This window comes from Eschscholzia californica, unplaced genomic scaffold, assembly GCF_041429995.1.
Source record: "Eschscholzia californica isolate CP2 unplaced genomic scaffold, dmEscCali1.0.p SCAF_3, whole genome shotgun sequence".
Classification (NCBI taxonomy): domain Eukaryota; kingdom Viridiplantae; phylum Streptophyta; class Magnoliopsida; order Ranunculales; family Papaveraceae; genus Eschscholzia; species Eschscholzia californica.
Genome location: NW_028238420.1, coordinates 57,357,955 through 57,373,336, shown reverse-complemented (window position 1 = coordinate 57,373,336; position 15,382 = coordinate 57,357,955). Strand labels below are relative to the sequence as shown.

General features: G+C 36.2%; 2 protein-coding genes across 2 annotated transcripts; one reads left to right on the top strand and one right to left on the bottom strand.

Annotated features, from left to right (window-relative positions):
* The first annotated feature begins 4,817 nt into the window (after nucleotides 1-4,817).
* On the top strand, nucleotides 4,818-6,290 carry LOC147552317 (ethylene-responsive transcription factor 3-like). Its single transcript, XM_086669398.1, has one exon. It carries the CDS (start codon nucleotides 5,262-5,264, stop codon nucleotides 5,925-5,927), a length of 666 nt encoding a protein of 221 aa, XP_086525524.1. The 5' UTR covers nucleotides 4,818-5,261; the 3' UTR covers nucleotides 5,928-6,290.
* Nucleotides 6,291-9,691: 3,401 nt separating this feature from the next.
* On the bottom strand, nucleotides 9,692-13,564 carry LOC147552316 (zinc finger CCCH domain-containing protein ZFN-like). Its single transcript, XM_086667279.1, has 8 exons — nucleotides 13,328-13,564; nucleotides 13,068-13,213; nucleotides 12,477-12,652; nucleotides 12,061-12,114; nucleotides 11,785-11,901; nucleotides 11,298-11,612; nucleotides 10,506-10,775; nucleotides 9,692-10,414 (listed from the first exon to the last, which is right to left on the bottom strand). Exons 2-8 carry the CDS (start codon nucleotides 13,129-13,131, stop codon nucleotides 10,076-10,078), a joined length of 1,335 nt encoding a protein of 444 aa, XP_086523405.1. The 5' UTR covers nucleotides 13,132-13,213; nucleotides 13,328-13,564; the 3' UTR covers nucleotides 9,692-10,075.
* Between the last annotated feature and the right edge of the window lie 1,818 nt (nucleotides 13,565-15,382).

The window sequence follows — 15,382 nt, the reverse complement described above, 5'->3', positions numbered from 1 at the left end:
TTTAGAAGGAGAAAGATAAACCTGCATTTTGTAGAGAGATAGTGAGTTTTAGTGGGTAAAGTCATCTTGGGAATGGAAAAAAGAATGACTTGAATAGTAATTATCAATATTATTTTAAACTTTACATTACTACACATAATATTTCGGTAACTTCTACCTAATAGAGGTTTTAAACTGAAAAAGAAGAAGATTCCCAGAAGAAGAAGAAGAAAGAAGAACCCTTAAGAAGAAGAGTAAGCAGAAGAACCTTAAGAAAGAGATAGATAAACCTAAAAGGTTTTCGTATTTTTTTAAAGAGATGGTGAGTTTAAGTGGGTAAAGTCATTTTGAGGAATAAAAAAAATGACTTGAATAGCAATTATCAATATTATTTTAAACTTTGCATTACTACGCATAATATTTCGGTAACTTCTACTTGATAGAGATTCTTTTTTGTTATTATGATCAAATTTTTTTACCTAAACAACCGTTCTACCTTTTTTTTTTGTTAAGGAAAACAACCGTTCTACCTAATAGAGAATTTTTTTTGTTATTATGATCAATTTTTTTTTACCTAAACAACCATTCTTGACCGTGCCAAATATCATCTCTACTCATGACATAGAAGCACTATTCTAAATGAATCAAAAAAATTATTCTCTTCACATATCTTAGATAGATTATTATTTTACACGAAGTCCAATACTTGAACCTATATAAATTATACGATTTTTCTGCCTTTGTTGATAACTGTAACAACTTTTTATAGGCTAAATAGCGGCTATAGCAAGTCGAGCTTCAACATAACGTTTTTTTATGGCCTAAAGTAGTCTAAAGAAGTGTGCAAAATTCATTACAAAATACAAACTTACATAGACATTGAAGTTGTGAGACTTGAGATCATAACCTTAGGAGAAAATTAAGATACACTAATTATCAAAAAATGAGTTTTCACATGAAATATTGGTCATATTGAAAATTAAATGAGCATTACCAACATCATATCTTCCTTTGAACAAAAAAGAACACCATATCTTCGCTATTCATTTCCAAATATTTCCTTTTTAGGGGATATGAATACTACATCTCCTTCTGTAAGACCAACAAAAGGCAAGTCATTCATGAAAATTTCATAGGGGCTGTAACGATATGTGCCCCCACATCACAGGCCTCTTAAACATAAAAAAAAGAAAAGTTAGAAGCATCAAATCAATAATGTATTCTATATGGGAAGTCCTTGAGAAATCGAAAATCTAAGTTTGGTGAACTTCACACTTTTGAGCTCAAAAATATAGTTTCATAGCATCATTTGTGATCTAGTCCCATAAGGGTGGTAATATTTTCTCAAATTAGCTACAATTACGTTATTGGACTTCTGTTTCTAGCATTGGTCCTCACACTCTGCTAAAAGACCGAGATTTTATAATAAGATACTAGCACACTATAAATAACAATGTTTGCGTTCATGTAATTAGTAGTGTGAGACTAAGGGCGATCTTCCACACGTGCAACTCGTATATGAGGTTCTTTAAATTCCTAATAGAAAAAGTGAAACTTGTTCTACATAAATACATCAACTATGACTATCTCGTCTAAAAAGTCTAATAACGATATATGACAGACAATAGAAGTAACTATAACGCGTTATACAAATAGCCAAAGAAGGTGAGAGTTAGTTTTCTTTTCTTGAATGCTTCTTCTATTCAATTTATATTTACGCTTATATTTGGACTATACTATCTCTGATAACATCAAAGAAGAGATATAATTATACCAATGATGATGTCTAATTTATGTAGGCTGAAAGTAATTCCAGATGATAATTCATTTATACATTAGAATAAGCTTTTACATTCCTTTAATTTTTAGTTTATATTGAACAAAATACATTACTTTAATAAATGTTACTAGATCAAAAAAACAGTAGAGGGTGAATTAGGACTTAAGATTAAGTGCCACAACTAAAAAAAAGATTAGGTGCCAACAAACAACTATTTGAAAATGAAATGCTAGGTGTAAGAAAAAATCTCAAATTCTTTTGTCCAAAACTTTATCCGCGAGGTGTTAAGAGAGAAGGGATGATGAAGTCGAAGTTGATAGTGGGAGATAGGACTAGAGAAGTATAACTTTGCTCTTGTGATAATGAAGATGTGGAAGATGTGGGGGAAAGAATAAGTGGGAAGGTCGAGAGAAAGAAAAAATATGATATTAGACCAGGGACTTTGAAAGAAAAAAAAAAAGGCTCCGTGAACAAACATGATTTTGGACAAAAATGGGATTTTGAAAGAAAAAGAAAAGGGGGGTTTTGATAAAAATGTGATTTAAAAAAATACTATTATTTGATTTTAAACTTGAAATTCTGTTATAATCATCCAAAATCTTAGCAAATTTTAAGAGTTAGAGTTAGAATGAGATTTTGGTCGAATACAAGTTTAGGACTTCGAATCCTTAGGAATCAAGATTTCTAAGTTTTTTGGTCGTCAAACAGGCCAAAGTATTCTTGATTTATACTGAGTTTCGTTTTGATCTCGGTGCTCCCTCTCACATTTCCTCTCTCTCTAAACAAAGTGGGTATATTTCATCGCGCAATAGCAGAAACGAATGAGTATATTTCATCAAAGATATGTTGGTATCTATAAAATACCTTTGATGAATGGCGGATGATTCGTCTGATTGATAATCACATCGATGGATTCATCGCCTCTGAAATTTGAGATTCATCTCCTTTTATAATCAAATCAATGATTCGTTAAGAAAGTTGGTATTTATGAAATACCTTTAATTAATCAATGGCGGATGATTCGTCTGATTGATAATCACATGGATGATTCGTCAAAAAAATTGGTATATACGGAATTTCATTGTTTGATTTAAAAAGGAAAATGGATCTTTGAAATTTGAGATCGAATATAAAAATGAAATAAGGAATATGATGGTTTCCATTATGGATTTAGAAGATCTTGGATTAAACTCAGCCAGTTCAGTTAGAGAGAGAAAATGATTGATATTACAAACACCTCCATTATAACTAAAAAAGATATATCTCTCTAGATTTGTTTGTCTGAACTCTCTTTCTCTAGATATGTCTGTCCTATGGTGTCGCCGGCGAACTGCTGGCTGTCGTTGTCGGCGACCTTATTTCAGATGAACTAATAAAGAAAGACAAGAATGAATGTTTTCTAGAAAGAAGGGTAAAAAGGTAAAAACTATGTTGATTGTTAAAGTTGTCTAACAAAAAAAAAATGAAAAAGTGGGTCAAAATGGAAGTTGGTCATCTCGGGGGGGGGGGGGGGGGGGGGGGATTTTGGTGAATTGGTCACCTTTAAGGGGTCAAAATAGAATTATTTCTTCTCTTTCTCTCTTTATGTTTGTCTCTTTATCAATCCCAGTATCCGACAAAACCTACAAATTTTATTTGCAGAGGATGAAAAGCGGTGGTGGTCGAAGTTAGCAGTCAGAGGTGAAAGAGAAAAACAACAAATTTTAAAAATAAAGAATAGTTAATTATCGTCTTCAAAACAACAATGGCAATTTGTCGACAATCCACCTATATACCACGTATGAACCAGAAAAGTTGGGTGAAGAGATTGGGAGGAGAAAAATAGGTAAGAATTTGGCCTAAATTTTGTCTACAAAATTTCTACCCTAAAAAGGTTTTGTTGCCCTTCGGAAGAGTGGCCTAAAAACTGACCTAATATATCGTTTGCCGAAACGAATACTATCTCGATATCTCCAATGTTCAAACTTCTGACCTTTTTTTTTTTTACCAAACAACATCTGTTACACTACGCCATTGTTATCTTCTCCTACTCCTGGCATACCAAGATAAGAACGGTCCACGTGTTCTACACCCACTTATCTGGTCATACATAAAAATACACCTGGTTATATCATCCCCTCAGTTGGGCGGGTGAAAACCGGAGGCCGCTTCTCCAGGGGTAGCCCACTGGGTGTGCTTCCCTAATTTTTGTTCTTTAAATTGACTAAATTAACCCTCACTTTACTTTAACAGATTAGAAAATCTAACATATACACATATTGACGAAAATGCCCCTAAAGTTATCTTGTATTTTCTCTTTATTTGAGTAGGATATTATTGAATAAACCACTATTAAGCATTGTGTTTTCAAAATTTTAGTTACATTTTCATGTTTTATTAGTATTTAGAATTAAAAGTAGTGTCCAGTTTGGGATGAGGTTGCATAAATTTAGCTCGTAAAATAAGATCTTAGCGGGTAATTTTTGTAAAATTTTGATACGTGGTGATCACACAAACACAACTAGCTAGTGAAGTTGTAAGTTAAAAATGGATACAATATCCTATATTGCTGGATTGTTTGTAACGTAACGCGTGGTAAATTTTATGAATACGACAAATTAGTAAAGTGATTGATCTAACAATAAATATTTCTTATAATATCACTATAATGAGTAATCATTTTGAAGAAGTAAATACGTTAAAAATATTTTTAACGATATTTAAATTTGTCGTTTAGTAGACTGAAAAAATTTTCTTTATCTATTTTAGAAAGGAAAAGATTCAATGATTTGAAGATCGGAACATAGAATTAGTGAGAGTCAACAGAACACATGAGAAATCTAAGAGATGAATCGATGTCTAATTGCATTTCTATTCATCCAATCCCAAGTTAAACAAAATTGGCAAATAAATATCTCTTCTTTCTTTTCTTGCATCAGTGAGCAGGGCAAATAAATATTCATACTAAACAAAATAATAGCTTTAAGTATTGATAAAAGGGTATTATAGTCATTTTATGTTGGTGATTTTGGTTGTCCTTGAAAGATTTAGTGAGCTGAACGCAACCCAAATCCAGAGCAGAGAGAGAAAGAGACAGAACCAAGTAAAGAAGGTAAGAGATATCACTGAGCAAAAGAAAAGGTAAATTCCAGAATTACCCCCTTACCTCATTTTGAAGAGTGAGGGTATTTTGGTGATAAGAAAGAGAAAGAAGAAATTGAAAAGAAAAGGCAAAACGAGAGAAGAAGAAATCAAGTTGGTCTGTGGACCTGTGTAGGCAAAACTCAATCGAAAAAAAAAAAGAGTTTTTAGAGAGAGAAAGTTAGATAGATAGAAGAAACAAAAGGAAGATTAGAGAGAGAGAGATCTGTGAAGGGGAAGAAGGAAGGGGTTATAGAGATTATAGAGAGAGAGAGAGACTCTACTAGATTTCATTAAGCCTTCATCAGGGTGGGTATCTTTCTCTCTCTCTCTACCTATATCTTTCTCTCTCTAGAAAGTCATCTTGTCTTTGAAGATAAGTATGGGTAGAGGGAGAGGATCTGCAGTTGGAGCAGGAGTGGTGAATGGAACGATGGTAGAATCAAATCATCAAGAACCAGTGAAGGAGATGAGATTTAGAGGAGTAAGAAAGAGACCATGGGGAAGATATGCAGCAGAAATCAGAGACCCATGGAAGAAAACAAGAGTTTGGCTTGGTACTTTTGATTCAGCTGAAGATGCAGCTAGGGCTTATGATTCTGCTGCTCGTAATCTTAGAGGACCTAAAGCTAAAACAAATTTCCCCTTTTCATCTCCACCTTCTTCAATTCTTCCTAATCAAAATCATAATCTTCCTTTTCAACAAAACCCAAATCACCCACTTTATAATAATCAACAATTTCATCATCATCAAATCCAAGTTCAGATGCCAACAACTAGTAGTTTAAGCAGTACAGTTGAGTCTTTTAGTGGTCCTAGATTTTCATCTGGAGTGGTGGCGCTGTCGTCGATTAGACCAAGACCTCATCATCGGCAACGTCTTCCTCAACCACCTGAAGATTGTCACAGTGATTGTGATTCTTCTTCTTCTGTGGTTGATGGAGATATTAATTCATTTCGTCAACCTTTACCTTTTGATCTTAACTTTCCACCATTAGATGATGCTGGTGATGATGATGATTTTCAGATTACAGCTTTACATCTTTGATGCTTCTTCTTCATCAATTAAAACAAAAGAATCATCTTACCCATCTCTTCAATTTTCTTTTTTTCTTAATCTTTACAGGAGGAGAGAAAGATGATCTGTTGTTATTGTTGTTATGGATAAATCATAGTTGGGGGGGTTTGAGAAAAAAGATTGTCTTTTTTTTTTTTTGGGTTTTTAATCTTTGTCTGTCGTTGTTAGATTAAATTTGGGGTTAATGTTATTCGATCTGGGTGGTGTTAATCTTCAACTTCAACTGATGGGCTTCAAAAAATCTGGTCTAAAATTGTTGAAATTATGAGAATCATAATTTAGAGGGGTTGTGTTATATATGAAAACTGAAACAAAATTTGGGTGTTTATCTTACTTAATCTTCTCTCATCTACTTGCTACCCATTTGATTGACCTTTCTTTTTCTGTATTATGAATGATAGTTTTATTTTCGAAACTTCAAGGAGAGATAAAGAGATGGTGGCCGGAGAAATGAGAGAGAGAGAGAGAGAGAGAGAGGGGAGGGGGGGTAAGTAATTAGTTGGGGGGTGCATGAATGAATAATTGCATATGATGGTGTCAGGGTTAGCAGCAAGCAAGGGGGGAGATGAGATGATAGAGTTTTTGATAAGATTAGTATTTATTGCAGAGCACATGTTTTCTTAAATTAAATTTGTCCAAGGGAGGTCCTAACTCTTGACAGTGGGATCTTTGCCTTCAAAATATGACCTCATAGACTGTCTAGCTTTCAGGGATTCGAAACATGTTAGTTCTAAAGAGCCATGGGCTCACAATTTGAGCATGACACCCTCTTGTGACCTCAGAGAGCCGAGAGGGCCGGGATGGCTTTGGACATCCGACCTCAACATTCCGGTTGGTTACTTCTTTCTCAATGGCCGATATATTCTAGCCAGATTAACCGGAGTGCGAGTGGTATTTGCGGTAAAGATGAGTGACTGGAGTTGTTCCGAAATCACTTTCAAGTCACTAGCTTCCAAACCGCGACATAGCAAGCGCGTTTCTATTTTTTCGATTTATTATTTTCTATTGATCTAACCATACATTTCAATCCATTGGCTTCCAAACCGCGACTTGTTGTTCCTCTGGTTATCAATCGATAAGTCGAGTTCTCTCTGTCTCGGCTTGATTCAGACAGAGTTTCCTTTCTCTAACTCATAGAGAGATAAACTATTAAGAAATAATGATTTATCAATATTCCTTCTTTCGGGCTAACCGAGATAGGTGTTTAATGTAGTCGAGGCAAGAATAAATTCTCTTTCCTTAAGACATTTTACACCCCCGTAACAGTACCAAACGTTAGGGTGAATGCCTTCGGGATACAACGACTAACCTTTCAGAATTTTAAGATGGTACTTCTATATTCTGAAAGCGGGCGAACCTTTGTCAGTATTATGAGCTCTTTGACTGATGCGGATGATCTTCTAGATGCTTTGGAAATTCAGATTTCACTCGAGACTTCTTTCTTCCTTTTCCAGATATTCTAGTCTATCCAGAACCTCTAGAAAATACTTCTTTAATTAGATATTCTAGGCTAACCAGAACCTCTAATTGTTAGAAGGGAAGAGAAGAAGAGAATGAATTGAATTGATGTTCTAGACGACCTATGAAAAACTTCTTTCTTCCTTTTCTAGATATTCTAGTCTATCCAGATCCTCTAGAAAATACTTCTTTAATTAGATATTCTAGGCTAACCAGAACCTCTAATTGTTAGAAGGGAAGAGAAGAAGAGAAGAGAATGAATTGATGAAAAATGAAGTGAGTTTGGGTGGTATTTATAGGAATTGAATAGGTATAAACTTTTGGGACACATCTCTAGAGTTTTGGGGACAAAACTCTTGGTTTTTAGGGACACAACTCTTTGAGAAGAGTTGGTTATATAACTGGGATTTTCGGGTGTATTTTAGGCCCTCAGATTCAGCTCAAAAACTCGGCCAGAATCTGATCCATCAGATTATCCCGAAACTGTCCCACAGATGGATATCCGACCGTTTAGACGTAGCCTTACTCGTGCCCGAACACGGAATGAGCGCCATCTGTCGGATCGCGCACAATCCCGCGCGATGAACGCTGGCCGTTCAGATTTGAGCGCGTCCTGTTCGCGCAAATGCCCCTCCACTTGACTTGTCCTTTTTGACGATTTAGTACCTATTTCAACCGATCTTCGTTCAAACTTTAACCTTGAATTTCTCATTCATCCGGAATCGGATTTGAGTGATTCTTGGCTCTAAATTGTAGAGCTCGACGAGACGAACGCAATGGCGCGTTCCGTTTCTGAGTTTGACGAGTCGGCTCGAGCCAAAATTGGCTCCGATTCCAACACGACTTAGCAAGCGCTTTACTGTTTTTTCGATTTATAATTTTCCATTTAAGATTGGATCCTTCTTGACCTCTCAGACGGCCTTAGTCTAAAATTATAAAATTTGTGACATTTATTGCAATAGTTTAAAAAGGCAGAGAAAATCAGTAAACAAAATAAATCAGTTTAACTAGAGAAGAAAAGCATGAAGCTCAAACAGAGGAGTTTTGACAGGGAGTGAAAGAGGAAGTGTGTGAGAATAGCGGCATCTTGAGAGTTTCACATGCATCTAGAATTATTGAGATTTTAGAGAAGAGAGAGATAGCAAAGTAGAGAGTCGACAAGATTAAGAAAAGTGATTTCTAGGGTTATATATTTTTACTCTTGAAACCTAACAGTTGTAGCTAACCATACAAATCTAAAGACTTAAAATCAATCTTATAGACATGCGAGTATAACATGTTAGATAGGTATTGATGGGTTCGGTCGGGCAGACTATATAATCGGACGGACTTGGTCGGATCACTGGGTAAAGGACCTACGCCCGCATCCGTCTGCTTAAGATTTTTGAGTCGGACGGGTATGGATCTTATCGGACATCAGACGGTCACGAACCCTTCGGACTCGGACGGTGGTGGGCGGGTTCCGGGCCAAAAATCTCATAAACATCTTATATGTGGATGAATGTTGCATTTTCTATTTGAGTATGAAAAATAGACAGTTCTATCCTACCTTCTGTTAAGAATCATAATCCAAAATTTTATTTATTAACCCACAGACACCACTAGCCGACACTGTAGTCAAATCGGGCGAGGGAAACCCTCCCTTCCTAACAAAGAAGACAACTACCCTTCTATATTCACCAAGTCCATGGTTCACATTGGCCAACGAAGAGAACCTTTATTTTTTTTCTTATATACAGTAAATGATTTGCTCATTAGTCAATTGGTTCGTGTGGGGTCCGTAAGAACGCGTGTGCCTATAATTTCCCAAGAATGGGATTAATTAAAGAAGAAAAACTAAGCAGACTCTAAGCGGAAATTTTATGTGGATTGTCATGATTTGTGTTTTGACTGATTTTGACCCAGTAAACAGCGAATCACGGCAAACCACACGAAATTTCTGCCCAGAGACTGCGTAGTTCTTCTTGTTCTCTATCATTACTCGTAGAATAAAATAATGTCAATCAAGTTTGGAAACCAAACTTCTACCGAATCCCAACCCAAGCAAACTATGCCCCAACCCAATCAAATTAGGTCATGGTCCAACCCCTCAGCAGCACACGATGGGAACTTGATGGGGACTGAGAAACTTACAGACTGAAGTGTTCTGAAATCATCACAGACAGCTTTCAGAAGCTGCAAACAATAAATTCACAAAATCTAGGCAGAATTGAAACACTCAGAAAGTGAGTGTTAATTCGCTTGAATTGGGATTCAGAATATAGCACATGATCCAGTTTTCTTTTATAACAATTGACTTTGAGATGTAACTAAAGGAAAACAAGAATGTAAAGAAGTTGCAGTGACGAAATATGTCCGGGCTTTCTTAGAGTATTCCTAATCAAGCATGGTAAAAAACAACAGATTGAAAGTTGAAACCTGTGAGGTTGAGGACAAAAACAATTAAGATGAAGTGAAATGATACTAGTATTTGACCTGCATTTATTCACCCAAAGAAAGCCTTCCATCTCTCTCTCTCTGTCTCTCTGCTGTCTTCACCTTCTATACTCAAATATCCTAATCTCAATTAGCTTCGTAACGAGCAAAAAGTGGAACAGGAAGCATATGTATGAAAGTTTCTCTTGAACACCAAAAAATGAGAAATAGCTGCAATGAAGAAGTTAATCGGATTTGTCTCGTCGAGGTTCCATGCATGTTGGATTAGTATTTGTTGACGATAGAGCTTCTTGCTTTGGATCTTCTGAACCTTCACTATCTAGGTTCTGTTGTTTGGAAGTTATCATGTCGGGTAATTTAGACGATTTAGAAGGAGAAGTTTCCGAAGAACAAACTACTAGTGAGTTTCTTGGCTTCGGAATAAAAGGACTGTTCGCTATGGAGTAAGATGGGATGTTCAAACCGTAGTTATAGTACCCTCCTGCTAAGGGATGATCAAATTTGCAATTCCAACCATACTTGCAGATTCCATAAAGACTATAGTATGAGCAAACAGCTTGACCCTACATGTAAAAGAAGTTCGAAGAACATAAATAATCAGATATCACAATGAAAAGTTAGTGACAGTTTGAGAGAATGAGTATGAAAACTTACAGGTCTCAACGGTAAACCGAGAGGCCCGACAGAATTTGTAGCCAATGGTGTAATCTTCTCTCGTGGGTGATGATACTTGCAAGTGGAACCGAATTTGCATATTCCAGTTTTCATGTAAAACTGGCATTCTGGTTGTTCGGGCCTCTCGGGGTATTGTGGGAAAGATGTAGAGTGCAGCTGCCCGGTTGAACCTGGTTCTCCTTGATTCTTAGAGGCAAAGATCAGGTTTTGCCCAAGAAAATTTGTAGATGATACAGGGCCCATAGTTCCCTGGTTAGTACATAAAGAGCATTAAAAAACTACCTTACCAATAAGTGAAGCTAAACAATTGCCAATACTCTCACAATAATGAATTAATTCACATATCGAAATAGTAAAACCAATGATTTGATTAACCTAAGAGAACCTCACCATCATTCAATAACTTGCGTTTTTTAATCTCTTTATATCACGCATGGCTTTGGCGAGGAAAGGGAAAGTTTCTAATAAGAGAAAATAACTTCATGAACGTCACCTATCATCATCTAAGTCAACAACATCATCATGAATTTTAGTCTAGTCAACCACTTCAAGGGTTCCATGTGGAAACTCAACATCATCATCTAAGTCAGCGTACTTCGGAAAGGCACTAGGGAACCAATTAGGCAAAGGCAAGGAAACATAAACTTATTCGTTTGATAGGGAATTAAAATACGATTAGAAACGAAAATAAAATTCCATTTCCAAGATGGATTTCATATTAAAATTCGTGTCTGGACTAAAGTATGGGTATTTAAGAGATTAGAAACTAACCGTGTAAGTATTCCATCCAGTTTGCCTCGGTAATAAGCCTTCTGAAGAAGAAAGAACTACAGGCATGTAGCTTGGCGGGCCTTGCAAGGCTGGACCAGATATGGACTGTCCTCTTGATAAAGACCATGCTGGAAGCCCACCTACATATGGAAGACTAGATGGAGCTGCTACTGAGGAACCCACGAATCCATAGGTAGGTAATCCAGTTATAGGTGATACACCTCCAAGTGAAGCTGGCTGGGGATGATGAAACTTGCAGGCAATTCCAAACTTACAAGATCCAGTTCGTATATAAAATGGACAAGACTTCTCTTCCTGATAAAGAAAATATCCGTAAGCATCCACGAAGGTACAACATCTCTACGAGTTTTTCATCAAAAATAAAGGTTAGACTAAAACAAGATTGAAAGTGCATGATTGGACACAAGTACAAGTATTCAAGAGATATAAAAATAATTCACATGAAGAATTTATGAGAAATAAGCACCTGACGGAGTGGTAATCCAAGAACATTTAGAGGAATTGGTCCTGCATCATATCTATCTCTTGGGTGATTATATTTACACGTACTTCCAAATTTGCAAGTCCCCGTCTTCATGAAATACTATGACACACATTAAAAAGAGAGCAGCAATTATGAAATGCTAAACTTTCTCGTGTTCATTTTATTTTACTCTTGAAGTGTAGGAGCAAGACCAAAATGAAGTAGTAATATCAGAAATTGGTGGAGATTGAATGACTCCAGTGGAAAAAGATGAGGTACCTGACAATCAGGTTCTCCAACTCTTTCAGGAAGTTCACCCTTAGGCTGAGCAGTCTGTGCGTGAAGAACGAAGGTAGCATGTTGAGACAACTTCTTTATTAGAAGAATACCATGTCATAGAATCATGATTGATATCACATCACTTTGGTAAACATTATACATTATTTAGCACTACATGGGATAAATCTCGAGGTAAACTGCGCTCCTCATGACCTCAAGGTATTTTTGAGGGATGCCCAATGAATTGGCGTACATGCCCATGTACTCCCATTAAGACAATTAAGATTGCTAGTTATATATAAACGTTTTATAAATAGAAACTATCTGAAGTGGACACAAGCATCCAAAAGTTTCCCACTATTCCAGAAAACCGACTTATATGATAAAGGAAAGGAGAACAGATTAAGTACATATACCTGCCCAGAATAATCAGGATGGTTAAAGCGACAGTTAGTTCCATAACCACACAATCCAGTCCTCAAATAATAAATACAGTCGGCTTCACCAGGACGATCGGGATAGGCAATTGAATGAGAAGCTACTCCATCTTGATGATCTTCCTGGGTCTGAATTTTTAATTTCCACATAGCTTCTGCAATAATTAGTATATGTATCATCACATAAAACACAAAATGATTCACATTTCTTAAGATTCAAAAGAACACCAAACATAATTCAACCGCTTGTGAATCACTGAGACATGCTCGACCATGACGATTATGAAGCCACACAATATACTAGCTTATTATGTACCAAAACGGTATTCTTTCGACGGGATCAACCGCTAGGGCACGGTGGAAACCTATAATACATACATATATATCACATTTATATGCTTAAATTAGTTAGGTTCTACGAAGGACTAAAAAACCTAATCTAAACTATAATCACACTGAGAAACTACCCAGTTCAATTGTGAGAAAACTAAAAAACATGGGAAACTTCTCAATATCAAGTAATGAAATGATCAGATCTTTATAAAGAAGATAAGGGAAACGATTAATAACCTCCAAGTTTATCAGGGTTGACAGCAGAAGTAGTGGAAACCCCATTCTGAACATTATCCGGCATGGATGATAACTTAAAGATTCAAATAATCAAACCCTTATTTCTAACCACCAACCACAACTTCTTCAACAAAACTAAGAAATTTCTGTAATGAAAAAAAGGGGAAATGATTGGAGAACAATTCCTCTAAATATCCCAAAAAAATCACCTCAAGTTCATAAGACATCAACAATTACAATAAAGGGTAAACAAATCATACCTTTATGCTTGAAGAACAACAATTAAAATTTTAAATCATCAAAACTTAAAGTAGAGAAAGTACGAGGAATTATATATGATGGAAACCTAAGTTTGATCTGATTTTTTAATGTTCAAAAAACAAATGGGAACACAAGAAAGGGTTGATTCGAGTTTCTCTATTTCTTTTTTGGTGTTTGATAAAGGCACCTGTATCTACGGTATTGTGACACAGTTTGTAAAGGGACATTATTTCTTTGATTTAGATCCTAAACACAATTTCCCTTTTTCTATTGGTAGAGGGATGAAAATGGTGGGTCATTCGGTGAATAAAAAAGATTACGTGGGGTACAAAGTTTTGGGCGGAAACAAAAAATATTTGGCACGTTTTGTTTCCTCCAAACACTTCAACCTTTCAGCTTCTTCTTTCTCAACAAAAATTCCGGCGACCTCCATCACACTCCAACGACATCCACTATTAACGCTGGCCAAACATTTCAACCTTCATCTCTTCTTCCTCTCTCTCTCTTTCTCTTCCCTCTTCCTTTTCTCCTCGCTTTCTTTCTCTAAGTCCGGCCAAGGGGCTTTCTCCTTCGTCGGAAACTCGTCTGATTTTCCAGACGAGCTTGCTTCGTCTGGATCTGGAAGAACCGGGTCCAGGTGGCCTTCGACGGGACTTACAGAAAGACAGAGAGAGAAGCAAGGAGAGGGATGGAAAGAGAGAGAGAAAGAGGAGCTAGAGAGGATTGTTGCCGGCCGGCGACTCTCTGTCGGGAACAAGGAAGTGTGTGTTTAGCTATATTTTTTGTTTCTCCCTTTTTTAAATTTTGCACACTCGATAATTTTTTCATCTCTCCAAATCACCCGGCATCAACATCTAAAAATATGAAATTTTGATTATGTCCCGATACCATTCAGTCAGGTCCCCATACTATACAGTTTTCCAGTTTTCCTTTCACAGGAATGGAGATCTCTTTCTCTCTCTAACTATTCTGAATTCGTACGGTATAAACGTACCAATTTAGTCAAATTTCCTCTTCTTAATCAGAATTAGAATAATTATTTGTTTATTTTAATTAATAATAAATGACCCATCAGTGAGCGCGCGAAACCGCATGAGACCGCGTAAACGGTTGAGGCCGTTCAATTTTTTATTGTTTTTCGACTTTTCTAATGTTCTTTTGGATGTTTGATTTTATATAACCAATTGTAAGTTATTAAAGATGCAAACATCTTTAGGAAAAATTAGCTGTAATCTCTACAATTGATTAGGGGTCAGAGTGAGGATTTAGACGACACCGCCTGGAGGATATTATAGGTTATAGCTGCTTGTTCGCATTGTTCATATGAACGTGAGAGGAGTGTCATAAGTGCCATGACCGGACTCCCGTCAAATAATAAAAGTTGTTATGCTCATGTAGGGGTATTAAGATAATCTTATGTAATCCAAAGAGTTCCAGAATGAATCGAAATCTAATATGCGAGGTTTATAAATTATCACCTGAACACTTATATATCCAACTAAATTTCTCTCTTACGTTAACTTTTAAACTAGTACAAAAGAAAACATAATGAAACTTAGGAGTAATTGTCGAAAAATAATATCCAGAAATAAGATTCAAGAGGTTATATAATCCGAAATCTTTATAAAGTAAAATTATATTTGACAAACTAGTGCTTACTAAATCTAGATTTATTTAGAGACTGTGTCAAGTTCAAGAAACGAGAAGTTCAACCATAATTTGATTTAAACATCAATAAGAAGGATAACCATTTTGGAATTAGGTAGAGAAGAAGTTCAACCCAAAAATCTTGTTTTGTTAGCAACTAACAGACCAACCAAACTAATGCATATCCAAGGTCATTATAATTAAAAATAAATTCGCTCGAACTGCGAATCAAACCCTTGGCAATGAAGGTACGACCGACACAATGCACGACCCAATCACCAACCGAACTAATCACCCTCTCCTGCTAAAATGTGGAATAGACACGGATATATACACTAATATCTAAAGTTTTAAAGAGGGCCCTGTTGTGGTTGGGGGCCAGTGTAGGCGCCCTGCCCGCCCTGGCC